The 13,985-nt window shown below is 56.7% G+C and overlaps 1 protein-coding gene across 50 annotated transcripts in view; it reads right to left on the reverse strand.

Moving 5' to 3' along the window:
• Positions 1-912: 912 nt before the first annotated feature.
• Positions 913-13,985, reverse strand: part of CELF4 (CUGBP Elav-like family member 4) — a 278,309-nt gene continuing 265,236 nt past the window's right edge. For 11 of the 50 annotated variants that reach the window (XM_056138284.1, XM_056138282.1, XM_056138287.1 and 8 more), the window contains exons 11-15: positions 11,541-11,684; positions 10,869-10,968; positions 7,041-7,209; positions 4,068-4,155; positions 913-2,028 (exon numbers count right to left, since the gene is read on the reverse strand). In XM_056138284.1, the coding sequence (XP_055994259.1) occupies positions 4,102-4,155; positions 7,041-7,209; positions 10,869-10,968; positions 11,541-11,684 (467 nt within the window). In that variant the 3' untranslated portion in view covers positions 913-2,028; positions 4,068-4,101. Of the gene's footprint in view, positions 2,029-4,066; positions 4,156-7,040; positions 7,210-7,638; positions 7,718-10,868; positions 10,969-11,540; positions 11,685-13,985 lie in introns of those variants that run through there. The other 39 variants (XM_056138313.1, XM_056138312.1, XM_056138317.1 and 36 more) reach the window with 7 other exon arrangements.

Genomic DNA, 13,985 nt, shown 5'->3' on the forward strand with positions numbered 1-13,985 from the left:
AAAAAGTAATAATGAACCAAAAAAAAAAAAGAAAAATCAAACCAAAACAAAATAGAAAGAAAGGCAAGTCAGGAGGCCTGAGAGGAAGTCGAGTTTTTCTTGAGAAGCAAAAAAGATAAAGATGGCCCGAGAGTCCCAGCCTCCAGATGAAGTGACGTCCGTGAGAGGGCATCGGCCGAACGCCAAAGCAAGTCTTCCCAACGGTGAGGATAAATTATAATAAATATGTTATACTTTAAAATATATGTGTTCTTAAATAAGTCAGTGTTTTTTTTCTGATTCTGAGTTTTTTTTAAGCAATGTCTTTTTTTTAACTGCTCTAAAGTCATTTACCAAAGATAAATATCGTGCTTTCATTAAATAGTTTTCCTTGTTTTTTTCTCTATCATTACAATTAAAAGTCCTACAAAATATGCAAATTTATTTACAGAAAAACAGAGCCGGCATCATTTAAACATCCCTGTTTTTCAAAATTCCTTGTAAACAGTTTCAGAAATTCTTCAAAGATTGTTTGTTTGTTTTTCTCTCTCTTGTTTAAGGTTTTTGTGTGTGTGTGTGTTGTTTTGAGATGAAAGTTCCCAGGTCTCCCTTGCCCGGAAAGTCTCTGGAGCAAGCACGGAAGGCGAGAGAAGCGAAGGTGTCAGGGCTTGCAGAGCGGGCGCAGCTCCCGAGCGAAGCGAGGGTGGAGGCGGTGGCCCTTCCTGCGGCTGGACGGACGGACGGACGGACGGCGCGGCCTTACCAGGCAGGGGCGGCCAGGACCCCGCAGGTCTGGGCCAGTCCAGCCTGGCCCTCGGGGACGACGGCGTCCGACAACACTCGCAGGGAGAAGGGATTGATGCTCAGTCTAAACTCTACAAAAGTACAGTCCTACAACATCTGGGATTTTAGCAGTAACGCTAACTTCTATAGTTTTTTTTTTCCTTTTTATTTTTTATTTTTTTATTTTTTGCTTTCCTCTAATTTTTCTTCTATGATATAGGTATTTTAAACTTTTCCTTTTTAAAATTCTGTACAACTATTATGATTTTAAGAGGGGGAAAGAGAAGCATTTACAGACTTTTCACAACAATTATCTTGCCTCATAAGTCCTTTTGTTCCCCTCCTGTTTTCCTCCCACTTCACGGTTAGTGAGTTTTAATATTTTTGTTGCTTTCCCCAAATATCCACCAATTTGTTCATCCAACAGCTCCATCCAGACATATAATACAGAAAACCATAGGAAAGTGTCATAGACTTGAGTGAGGGTAATCAAAGCGCCTCTCAAAGTATCAAAGAACTATTATCTTGCTGTTTTAAAAGCATTGAAGCATTATTTTTTTTCCCTTTTTTCGTTTTTGTATTTTTTTGTTTTTTTTTAATTTTTTTAATTACATTTTATTTTCATAGAATCGCTCTAAGCTGTTCCAGGAACAGCCATAAGGCAGGAAGGAGGTTCTCCTCCGTCCCCCCTCTATTTGACATAGAGCTACACATCTGCAATAAAAAGTTTGGTCCTTTGGTCCCTAAATAGCTAAAGGAATGACAGATAGAGATGCTCCCGGCGGCCTCCCAGCCGCCCCCTGGGGACCAGGCCCCATCACACCGCTTGCCCCAGCCTGCCGCAGGCGCCCATGGGCTGCAGAGCCCCGGGGATCGGTAAGCAGCGTCTCTTCCCAGCTCCCAGTCCGTCAGCCTCCCCATCTGGTTGCAAGTTATTTTGTTTAAAAGTTGCCTTTTGTGTGTTGTTTTGTTTTGTTTTTCTCATTTTTCTTCTTCATCATCATCATCATCATCATCATCATCATCTTCTTCTTCTTCTTCTTCTTCTTTATGTCATATGTATTTTCCCCCCAAACACGTGCCCTCTGAACTCCGCAGACGCTATACTTTCCTTCAAGAAATGTTACAGTCACAGAGAGTGTCTGGAGTCTTCAGCTTGATTGATATTGGCTGATATGTCAAAGGTGTCATCCAACAGTTCTCATTTATAAATAGAGAGAGAGAGAGGTTTGATTTTTTTTAATGTAGCCCATTCAGCATCCTGCCCTAAAATGAAGAAAATCAGGGTAGATTAAGCCAAGAGAGGAAACACGAAAGGCATCCCAACACCAAAAGGCACCTGCCTCGGGCGGGGGTTGGGGGGGGTTGTGGGGCGGGGGTGGGGAGGGGAGAATCTCTGGGGGATGGTGGGAGGGAGGGGAGAGACCAGCATGAGAATTAGTCATGATCATGATGTGTCAAAAAGGAAATCGGCTCTTCTACTCCGCATTGGGAAGCCACTGGGAGCTCTCGCGTGGTGGTTGGGGCTGAGGCCAAGCTGTGGGGCAGAGGCGTCTGGACATGGGCTCCTTTGGAGTTCTGGGATCGAGGGCAGAATTTGGGACCATGGGGTCATCATTAAACTGATCTCTCAGGGAGCTAGCCCAGATACAATATGTATACAGAAGCCTAGCAAACAAGATAGGGGACAATCGAACAGCCCCACCCACTCCTCCCCCTGCTGGAGGCAAAAAAAGGACCACAGAGCCAAAACAGGAATTCTGCAAAATCTTTGCCCGTTCCCAGCCACCCACTTCCTCCCCGGGGCCAATAACTATTTGCGAGGCTATGTATATATATATGTATATCTGGATATATGTGTAGAATAGATTCACCTGCACATATGTGGATATACATGGATATGTGTGTATGTATATGCATAGATACACACATACACACACACGCACATAGTTTTCTCATACATGCCAGGGAATTTTAGAGGAAATTCAGAACTTCGAGGTACTGGATAGGAGAACCTAAAAGAAGTTAGAACGGGTTTCATTGTCAAACGGAAATTAACTCAGTTCTAGATTTTGTTTTGAATGGGGGGTGGGGGTGGGATTTTTTTGCTTGTTTTTTTTCGGGGGGGGAGGGTTGATGTTTTGTTTTTAAGGAAAAAAATCATGATCTGACTAGAATCAGAAGGAGAATGCTTAATCATTGTGAATTAACAAATGAGACTCATCTCCATTCTTGCAAGCAGCTTCCACTTATACATGGGGGTGACTGATTACATCAAGAAAGTTAGAACTGCAAAAGCCCCCGGCTGGCGGGGACAACGTCATGCGTATCAATCCATGCTGGCAGGTTTTTCACACTGTTGATTCAACAAACAGCAAACCGTACACAGCAGTCTAAACAATTACAACACCAAAGAAAATCATAATAAAATTAAAAAAACACTTGTCAAGGACCCTTTTTCAGTTGTAAACAAAAAGGTGCATTTTGCTTTTTTCAGAACTGTTTTGTTTTTTTTTCTCCCCAAACCAACCAAAAAGCCCCCCCAAGCCCCCAGCACCCCCACCTGCCCGCCCCACATTCAATTTAGCAGAAGTGGATATGATACAAACCTTATAATTGCTACTGGGCTCTCTTGCAGAGGCCTCTGGCTTTGTATTCTGTATTTTTTTTATTTAAAATTTTTAAAAAATCATTCTGGTACTGTAAGAAATTTGATTTTTTTTTAAAGTGAGATTGAAAATAGCCTAACTGGAAAAAGACCAGACCTAGAAAAGTGTCAATTGAAAAAGGCCCCCAAATTTCTAGAAAAAAATAAAATCACAATATTTTCAAGTGCAAGTAAAATCAACCACGCATAGATATTTTTAAGAGATTTTCCTTATTTTTTAAGAAAAAATAATAATGTTTTATACAGTTACATGATCCCAGGTTCAGTTAATTCAGGAATTCATTTTTACTTTTACTAATTTTTTTGTTTTTTTTTCTCTACGTGACATCTAGAGAAGCATTTAAAAAAAAAAAAAACGCTGAACAAGAAAAACCAAACAACAGAAAGTAAAACCACTGCAAGCACCAAGAACGAAACGAAAATGAGCACAGCAAAAAAGATCGTGGCAGCACAAAAGTCAAGAAAATGCACGTGTGATCATGACTGGCCGATCATCAACTGATACAACATCCAAGAAAAACGCTCCAATCACAGCACCTCCACGAAACTTGACGGCAATTGTCATGCAACCGATTCTTAGCCTTGTTACATGACGCCATCATGTCACACTGTGAACTTTGAGTTGATTTGAACTTACGGATGGGGGGACTGTTTTCTCCACTCTCATGTGATTACGTGAACTTTATTCCTAGCTCAGCGCGAGACTGTGGTGGATTTGACTGGCCCTGGTTGGGTTGTTGGAATTTGATTGAATGACAAAAGAAGAAAAGATTTATATATATATATTTATATATGTAGAGAGAGAGAGAGAGAGAGAGAAAGAGAGAGTGTGGGCAGGGGGGGAGGGGCAGGGGCACGTGGGGGAGGGGTCGGGGAGTGTCGGGGAGAAGGGTGGGCAGGGAGAGTGGGGTGCAGGGTGAAGAAGGACAAGGCAGAAGTTAAAAACAAAATTCAAAAAGGAAAAAATCGTTATACAGCACCAGACCACAGCATCAATCTAAAAGCTCTGATGAGAGAACAGCAGTCAAATCATAAGAGAACCGAAAAGGAACTCAAGGATGGAAGAAGCCGGCGGACAGCGGACGTGGGCACAGAACACGCACACACATACGCACACGGCTGTTTATGCAGACACGCACTACACTGTGAACAGCAGAACCTCGCGCGGGGCCACTAAGGGCATCCATCATGCGTTGGGAAGGGGAGGGGGGGCGCGGGAGGTCTGGCAGGGGGGGCCGGAAAAATGCAAGCAGCCCCCAAAAGCACCAGGGCTGGCTGCACACTGACCGGGGAGAGGGCGCTCTGCTTTATGTCACCCTGGATTCCTTCTGTCTCTGACCCCCCCCAACCCGCCAGCTCTCTCCTCACCTTCCTGGCCTGCTGTGGCTCAGGGCAGGGGGTGACAGTACCTACTGGGGTGGCACGAGGCAGCTACGGTGACCGCTATCTCCATGGGTGAACCCAGAAAATGCTCCCCTCTCATGGCACCAGTCCCCTCTGCCCCCAACCCTGTCCCTCGGGGGAGGGCCCACCAGATCCTTCCACTGGGCCTCAACCCTCCTCCCTTGGGGCCACGTGACACTGACAGCTTCCAAATTCAGGGTCAAGGTACCAAGGTCGGGAACTCCAAAGCCTGCGGGGGGGGGGGGGGGGGGGGGGGGAGGAGAAATAGGCTTCAGCCACACAACCCCTAACTTTGCTCCCTTGGGCGCCTGTAGTGCAGCCTCAAGAATGTCCTGTCGCTCTGGGGTGCCCTGGGGGGGGGGGGGTCACTCTGCAAAGGCCCTAGATCCCTGGCCTCTGCCACCCTGGGTCACTTCTGCTCTGCCTTCAGCCCCACACCCCTTCCCGGAGGGGCAGAGGCCACCTGAAGTCATAGCTAGTCCACTTTGAGTCGTCCTCAGTGCACCTCCTCCTGACGCGTCTTTGGCCCCACCCTTGGGATTTGTGGGTACCCCAGCCTAGGCTCCCCTGGAGCACCAGTGCCCGTGCTCCCCTGCCCCCCAGCTGTCTCCTTGGGGGAGCCCTGGCAGGAGGCCCGCGGGCAGACGCTGGAGCCTCTGCCCCACCCAGCCTGCAACTCTGCCTCCAGGGCCCTTCTGCCACGCCCAGCTGGGGGTCCCAGCTGGGGTTTCTGCACTGTGGACAACAGCTGCCCTCACCTAAGGGCCCCTCTACCCCGATCCCCAGCATTCCATAGGCATCCACTACGCCCCAACTGGGCACCTTGGTCCACTCCCGACCTGGCACCAGCTCTGGGCACTAGGTGCAACCGTCACAACCCCCTCCTGAAGCTGTCTGGGGAAGGACCCTCCTCTCACCCACAAGCTTGTCCTTGCCCCCAGACTCTCACGATCTCACCCTGGGGGCCTGGAGGTGCTGCTGGGTCTCTGCCAGCTGCAGGGGGCAGTGCCCACCATGCCACTCTCCCCCCTTCTCCCAGCCCACGCCCTTCCCTAGTTGGGGGGAGAGGGGGGATCATCCCTTCGGGTCTTACATGCCCATCTCCTCCTCGCTGTAGGCCCAACTGCCTCCACTTCTCAAGACATTCCTGGGGACTGGCTTGCAAAGACCCCCTTGTCTTAGCCTGCTCTCCTCCTCTCAAGGGTCTTTCTGGACTCGGAGCCCTCACACCTGAAACATGGGGTCCCCAACCAGAACTCAGGGCCAGGTAGGCTATGACGGCCATCATCCTCGAGAAACACAAAATGCCCAGAGCTCAGGTCCCGCAGGAGGAGCTGCCTACTCCCACCAGGCCACACCCCTGCCCCCTCCAGCCACTGAGGCGCCCTTGAAACACCCCCTCCGCCTGGAACTCCTCCCGGCCACAGCTGGTCCGTGTCCACCAGCTCATGGAGGAGCTGCAGCCGGGGACACTGAGGCATGATCACTCCGAAACACCAGGGTCAGGCATGCCGGGACTAGGCCAGCTGGGAAAGGTCCTGATGCTTGTGTCTCCCCAACTCCTCACGCCCTGGGTTCTCCCTCTCACTCTACACCCCCTGCTGCCTTCCCAACCTGTTCCCTTCCCCTGAAGATTGCCTTGTCTTGGCGCCTGCGCATTGCCTCCGGTGCCTCATACTGGACTGTGGCTTAAGATATTGCAGCAATTGTGCCAAAGTTTAAAAAGAAAAATCCTGTTCATCCTCTCCAGGCAGAGCTAAGGGGAACTGGAGGGGTGGCGAGGTTCTAAAGAGGTGCAGGGGGTCTCTGGACCGCAGGGGACCTGCAGGCAGGGAGGGGTGCTGGGGAGTAGGACCCTGTCCGCGGCTTACAACTCGCCTCCAACCCCAGCTCTGGCCATCTGCTCACCCCAAGGCTTTCTGGCCAACGGGCTGGCCATTGCAGACCAGGAGGCACAGGCCCAGAGTCACGGATCCCTCACTCCGCCAGGCCCCGAGGACCACAGCTTTGCGCCTGGCCCTGGCCAAGCCCTGGACAGAAGGAGCTGCTGGAGCCCGGCACAGCAGGTCCCGAACACTAGTGAGGGTCTAGATCAGGGTGCCCCGAGGAGGAGGAGGCGGCGGCGGGTCCGTCCAGCGTCCCCGCCCCAACGTCGCCCCCGGCCCCCTACCACCACCCATGCCCAAGCCCCGTCCACCCTCGTTACCTGTGTGAGTCCTGGTCTCCCCCGGGGGACGCCCCCGGCGCTCAGTACGGGCGATTGGCGTCTTTGGGCCGCTTCAGCTGCACCTTGAGCCTCTTCATGCCGATCTGGAAGCCGTTCATGGCCTGGATGGCGGTCTGCGCGCTGGCCGGGTTGTCGAAGCTCACGAAGCCTGGAGAGACACGAGGGGACGCGGGCCTGGGTTTCCACGGGGCCGCCCCGGCGGGGAGCAACCGGGGGCGGGGCGCGCCGAGGCCCCGCCCCGCGCACCCGCCGCGCCCCCGGACAGGAGGCGGGGCCTCGAGGCTCCTCCCCCGTCTGGCCCCGCCCCCGGCCGCGCGCCTCCGGGCGGGGGTGGGGCCCCGAGGCTCCACCCCTATCAGGCCCCGCCCCCGGCCGCGCGCCCCAACCCCAGCCCGCCCGCGCGCCCCTCCCGGGCGGGGACGTGGCGGAGGCTCCGGGTCTCCCCCGCTGCCCGGCCACACCTCGGCTGCAGGCGGTGCCAAGTCCCCCAGCGGGGCTCCGGGCGGCGCCCGCCCCCCCCCACCCCGGCCGGCCCCTGCACGGAGGCCCTCTCCTGGGCGGGAGCGGGCGGACACACCTGCGGGCGGAGGAGTTTATTGGACACTGTCCTCCCTGACAGGAGGGGGCCTGGCAGCGCGAGGGCACGGGGTGCCGGCCTGGGGAGGGGAGAGAGAGGAATGCGAGGGGACGGGAGGGGAGGCCCCACGGAGAAACGCCGCCGCCGCCGTTGCCGCCGGCCACCCCCCCACGGCCCCCGACCTCGCGGCCCCTCCGCCCCCCTCCAGCCGGGGCCCCGGGTGGGCGCCAATCCAGAGAGACTCGCAGGAACTCCAGCCCCCACTCTACCCCCACCCCCACCACGACCCCCCCCCCGGAGCCCCTCCCCGGCGCGGCGCTGGAATGCCAGGCCCAGGGGGCCGCACTCAGCGCGCACCGCGCTGCCAAACCCATGCACTCGGCGAGCGCCTTCTCCAAGTACCATGGACAGCAGAAAGCGCTCCCTTCCTTTCGCCCCAAGCTCTGAGAGCATCCCAGCCTTGCAGCGAATCTGACTGGCTCTCCCTCTTCTAAGTCCTGCCAGTCTAACGCTGAGGTGGATTCGGTGGGAGGGGGGTACAGAGCCCTCGGCGGGGCCCAGCCACGCTCCCGGAGAAGGGTCAGGTTCCCCTGACGGGGTCTGGGAACTCGGACTACCTCTCCTTATAGAGGCTGAACCTCACACCAGTGGTTCCTCGACTGCTCCTTGAAAAGGGGGCTTCTGTGGTCACGCAGGGGTAAGAGGGGTAGGGTCAGCCCCACTCCCACGGCTAAAAGCACAGTCTCACACAAAAAAAATAATAGTAATGCACCTCCCCCAGGTTCCTCAGTAAACAAATCTTTGTAGTTTTGTTTAACCTAGACTTTCCTGGAATTCATCTGACTTGGGAAGCCTCTTTCCTCTATAAAATGGTGTGAATTCCTGCAAAAAGACACAAAACTCAGCTTGGCAAGGTTCCCGGGGGCCATCCTGCAAACAAGCCTTATTTGCGGTGCTTGTCCCCAAAATGGCCATTCATACACAAGGGACAGAGGTACAGACTCCACGAAAGCGGAAGCTGTTTTCTTGGTCAAGTGTCATGTGCCCTGTCCCTCACTCTCCCCATGTGGTGGCTATTGGCCAAATGACCTGCCTGCCCTGCGGCTTAGCCATTGCCTCCCTCTGGCTCTGGGCTTCTTTCCTCTGAACCCAGTGCAGGAGCAAAGTGCCCAGGCCAGGGCACACATTCCCTGCCTCTGTACTCATCAGGTGCCACACTGCGGCGGGGGGAGAGGGGTTGGGACTGTCCTTGGGAGACAGATGTGCATGGGTCATCCTTCCATCCCCTCTCAACCTCTCCTGTCCTCTCCTTCCCCATGGATCAAGTTCACAGGCAGTGGGGGTTTCCAGAGAGGGGAACCGTGTTGTCTGTTACACCGGTCTCCCCAGAGGAAGGTGGGGTGGGTTGAACTAGGCTCTCTTCCTGCTAAGCCCCTGTCTGACAGGAAACATTTAACTGAGGGGATGGGTGAAAAAGAAAAGGAGCTAGAGGCACTGTGTGTGAGAAAGAATGGGCCTCGGATACCAAGCAGGGTGCAGGGGAGCAGGCCTGGAGGAGGAAGTGTCTGTGGGCAAGTCCAGTCTCCAGAAAGCCCTGGGCGCTGGCAAGGACCCAGGCTCTGGGGCCCTGTCCCTCCTAGCTAGCTGAGTAGCTGGTGCAGGGGGCTCTCCTAGGCGTCATTCCCCATGTTTACCTTTCCCAGGAATGCCACCCTGGAGAAAGGTGAGCAAGTCCCCGACCTAGCACTCTCCCCCTGACAGCAGCCCTGTGTGTGGGAGGTACCTCAGCAAGAAGACTGAGACTCGGTTCCCTTTCACACAGGGACCTGTAGATGGCCACGCACCCCCTTCTCTTGTGAATAAGGGGGACAATGGCACTTCCTCCTCAGGGCCCAGTTGGGCCAAGTCCCTCCCAAGCACCAGCTGGTGTGATCCCCCCCCCACACACAGCAGCCCTCAAAAGAAGGATGACAGCTGATGCACCCTCTTCAGGCTGACAGAAGGACACTGAGGCCTGGAGTGTGCCCAGGAGTGAGTGGGGGAAGCTGGTTTTCACCACCAGGCCTCTAGGAGAGTGAACAAGGCCGGGAGATAAGGCTGGGGAGCCTGAGCAGGCATGGATCCTGCCTTTCGGGGAGGGGGGGGGGGAACCAGCAGGTGACTCACTAGACGTGTGTTCTGGAAGAGCCCGAGTGGGCGGGAACAGGGGGTGGTTTCGAGACACAGAAGGGCCATGCCTTTCCCCACCTCGAGAACTGAAACTAGCTCCGGGATGGGGTGAGTCTGGCCAACTCTGGAGCCTCCTATGCCAGGGGCGGCAGGGATGCAGCAGGACATGGCCATGGCTGGTGTAGGGGGGGGGGGGGCTTGCTGGGGGTGCAGGCAGCTTCTAGTGTGTGTGAAGACCCGGGGGCCCTGCACAGAGCAGACACAGCTGATGCTGTGTTCTCACATACACCGCTAACTGGGCACGGGGGCAGAGCTCGGCCTTTGGCTTTGCTGTCCCCTACCTAAGGAGACATCTGTCGCTCGGGTGACTTGCTGCCTGGAAGGTGCTCAGGGTCGTGGAGGGTGGTTCTCCAAACCAAGAACCTCCTTCACATGTACTCTGGAGGCCTCACCCCAACAGCGCCTCCAAGTGGTGACCTGGACAAGGGAGGCACCTGTTCTTTGCCTGCGGGCACTGTGTGGCTGACAGATTCGGGTGGGGGGAGGGTCTCCATGGGGGTTCTCTGGGGACTTCAGATGGAGGCCGGAGAGGAAGTGGGAAAGGTGAGAGGAAGTGAAGTGGGTTTCCAGGAGGTGGGAAGCCAACCAGAACCCAGGGGTCCAGCGGAACAGGGACTTCAGATAAACGAGGAATAGCTTTTCAGTATGAGTATATCCCAAATCTTGCACCAAACATTCGGGACATACTTACACCAGGAACGCACCCGCGGTTCGCCAGAACTCCTCATCCAACTGTGATTATGACAGGGTCTGACAGCTGTCTCATCTCCTCCCTAGTCCCCTCTCCCTGCCTAGAAGTGTCCTCAGGGGGACCCTCCCACACAGACACCCCGCCCCCCTCACCGCTGGGCTTTTCTCAACTCCCCTCTCTCCTGCCTCATCACTCGCGGACCATGGCCTGTCTCCCCCCAGACCCCCCTAGCCCTGTCCACTGTCCCTTCCTGCCCCGTCCCCACACGGCCGCCTGCCTCCCTCGCGCTCACTCTCGGGGCCTGGCAGACCTGCTCTGCAGGGCAGCTTGTTTCGCAGCTGAGTTGGGGCTGAGCCTTCCTGAGGACCGGCTTCCTCTTTCTGACTCCTCACCAAGGTGACTCTGGTGGCCTGAGGGGGTGGAGAGGGAGGGAGGGTTCTTTGGATGGCAGCGGGAGGGGAGCAGAGGGAGTGGGGAGGACAGAGAAGGGGCCAAGGGGAGGGGCGCAGGGCTGAGAGGTGGGTAGAGAAGCGGGGAGGGGGGGCGGGCGGGGGGACAGGCGGGTGGGAAAGGGGCCTGGGCGGGGCTTGGAGCGAGCACTCTGCTCGGGAGAAAAGAGAGCCCTGGGAGGATGGGTGTGGCTGAGCTGCTCCCTGTCCCCGCCACCCTGCCAGGGCCAACCCCACCCCCCCTCCTTCTCCTTCTGGGGAGAGGAACCTCACCCTGGGCTGGGAGGTGGGCAGGTGGGAAGCAGGTGGAGTGGAAAGGGACCGCTAAGAAGCCAAAGCACAGTGGGAGTGAGAAGGGGCGAGGAGGAGGAGGAGGAGGAGGGTGGGCGGGGCCCTCGGGAGCTCCCGGGTGGGGAAGGGAGGGGGCGATGAGAGGGGGCCGAGGAAAAGCAGCTGGACACTGGACACTGGTAAACTGGTGCCAAATCCGCCCTGTCCTAGGTGAAGCTAGTTGGTGTGTTATCTTTACCCACCAAAGCATCTACTTTGGTTAGTCGCCCGATCCACAAACACTTTCGAGGAGATGACATTACCGAAAGGGAGGAACATCTGCATCAGCTCAGCGTCCCCAAACTCCTGGGGCAGATGGTAGATGAACAGGTTACAGCCCTCGGGCCCTGCGGTGAGGGGAGGGGGTGGGACGGGGAGGGGGGAGGGATGGCGGGGGGAGGGGGGAGAGAGAGACAGAGGAGAGGTGAGCGAGTTAGGCAGCAGCAGCAGGGGAGGGTGGGGGCGAGGTTAGGAGGGGAGGGGGGTCCTCATCCAAGATCCAAGGCGGCCACCACCAGAGAGGGGGCGCCACTGAGCCCTGCCTTTGGGGCAAGTCACTGAACCTCTCTGTGCCTCGGGTGCCTTTTCTGCAAAAGGGGTCTGCCGGGGGGTGCCTCGCCATGCTGGGAATGGAGCTGATGAGTGAGGAGGGGGAAGCCAGGCTCGGTAGTGCCGTGGAAATGAGGTGCCCCCCTCCTGCCCCTGGTGAGAAGCTTCCTCGCAGGCTAGGCCCACCCTCCTCCCTGGCCTGCAGCCCCATCCGGTCCCCTGTGGCCTCACTCTCCCCGGCCCTGAACCTCACACTCGGCCCAGCTCTTGAAGGCAGACGCCAAGGTTCACCCTCCGACAGGTACGCGAAGAGGGGGCTCTGCAGAGGGCTCAGCCATCAGCCAGGACACTGGCCCAGCCCATGCCGGGAGAGCCTCCCCATGGTGCGACGCCCAGGACGGCTGTCACCCGCCACTTGACAGACCCAGAGAGGCTAGGTCACCTGCCTAAAGTCACACACCGAATGGGGCCGGGGTGGGGGTGGGGGGAACGGGGCCAGGCTGCGACCCCAGGTCCCCTGCCTCCAGCTCTCTACCAGCCATCACTGCCCCCGTACCCCCAACGCTGCTGGGAAACGGGAGTTTCTAGACTCCCCAAGAGCGAGTGTTTACATTTTTCTCCGCTAAAGACCGAGATGCTTCATTTCAACTCTAAGAGGTTTCAACTCTGAGAGGGAAATCTGTCTGAGACACAGGTCTCTTTCCTGCTACCTCAGACTGCGGCACAGGGCCTCAGACCCACATAAGCGTGGTCATGCCAGTAGCGGTTTCTGTCTGGGGGTGGGGGGGCGGGGGCACCAGGGGAAATTACTCCTCAGAGGCTGTGAGAAGTGAAGGAGCTCCAAGAAAGACGGCTGGGAGGCCCAGCTGCCCGCCTGTGCGCCTTAAGGCTTCTTTGGCCGGGCCCCTGCCGGCTCCCCGGGTCCGGAGCAAAGGGCTTGCTCTGCGTTCCCTGCCTTTCTTTCCTCTCCTCCTTACCCCATATCTACCTCCAGCCCCGGTTCACAGCCCCAGCCGAGACTCTGCCGACCAACAAAGCCAGCCTGTGCGCCCCATCCCCGCTCAAGCTCTGCGTCTAGGGCCGCTGGCCTATCCCATTGCCCCTTGCTGGTCCCAGGCCCACTGCCAGTTGACGGCGGCGCGTTGAGAACCGGCGCAAGCACGCTCACTCACCCACTCCCGGGGTTCCCACTACTGGACCCCCCCCCCAAGTTCTGGTGACCCTTCCCTCTCCAGGCCACTCCAACCGGCCATGTTCCCTGGGGCCATGCTCTGGGAATGTGACCCTAACTAGATGTGACCCTAACTACATCTGTCCCCACGAAGCCCCCCTCTGCCCTGATTCTCCTAAGCCCCTCTCCCAAAGGTGCTCCCATGTCTGTTCCTCAAACTCTGGGTGTGAGGCACCTGCTTTCATTTCCAGCTGGGCTGGACAGACTCCATCAGCACCCTCCGCTGCCCACCCACCTGCCTCACCTACCCCAGGCTGTGCCTGCTTTGAACTTGGGGCCCTGTTCCAAGATCAAGTTCTTCGTCTGCTCTGAAGGCATGACAGCCCCGAGGGCAGCATCTGCCGCATCCCGTGAGAGAGGCATCCCAGACCTGGCCTAGCCCTGCTCCCCTAACCCCAACAGTGAGGGAGGCTGCGTGTCATCTCCCTCTGACTCCCAAGACCCGGCCACACCCCTGCCTTTGCAGATCACAGCTCCCACCCAGCCTCCGGAGGAGAAGGTGACCCGGAGCTGGAGGCCCGCGGCCTCCCTGGGCCCCAAGGACACTGAAAGGTGGGCCTTATGGTCAGGGGGCACAGCAAACCTCAGGCTGTCATGCCATGAGGCCCAGCTCAGAGAACAGAGAGGGACCTTGAGCCCAGCGGCCAGCTCTGGGGTTCCCACAGGCAGTACCCGGGGAGAAGGCCCTGCGTGAAAGAATCCGGCCTTCCGTGCCGGCTGTGCTTGGCCAGGCACCCACCACCTGTCAGTCCTCCAGGCCCAGGTTCACCTCCTGCCGGATGGAACCTGCCTCTGCTCTGCCCCCGGCCACACCCACCGCCCCCTCTCTAAGTTCGGAGAGCCCCTCTCCTCCTGCAGAGCCCCCCCA

Source organism: Sorex fumeus, unplaced genomic scaffold (genome assembly GCF_029834395.1).
Source record: "Sorex fumeus unplaced genomic scaffold, SorFum_2.1 ptg000128l, whole genome shotgun sequence".
NCBI lineage: Eukaryota > Metazoa > Chordata > Mammalia > Eulipotyphla > Soricidae > Sorex > Sorex fumeus.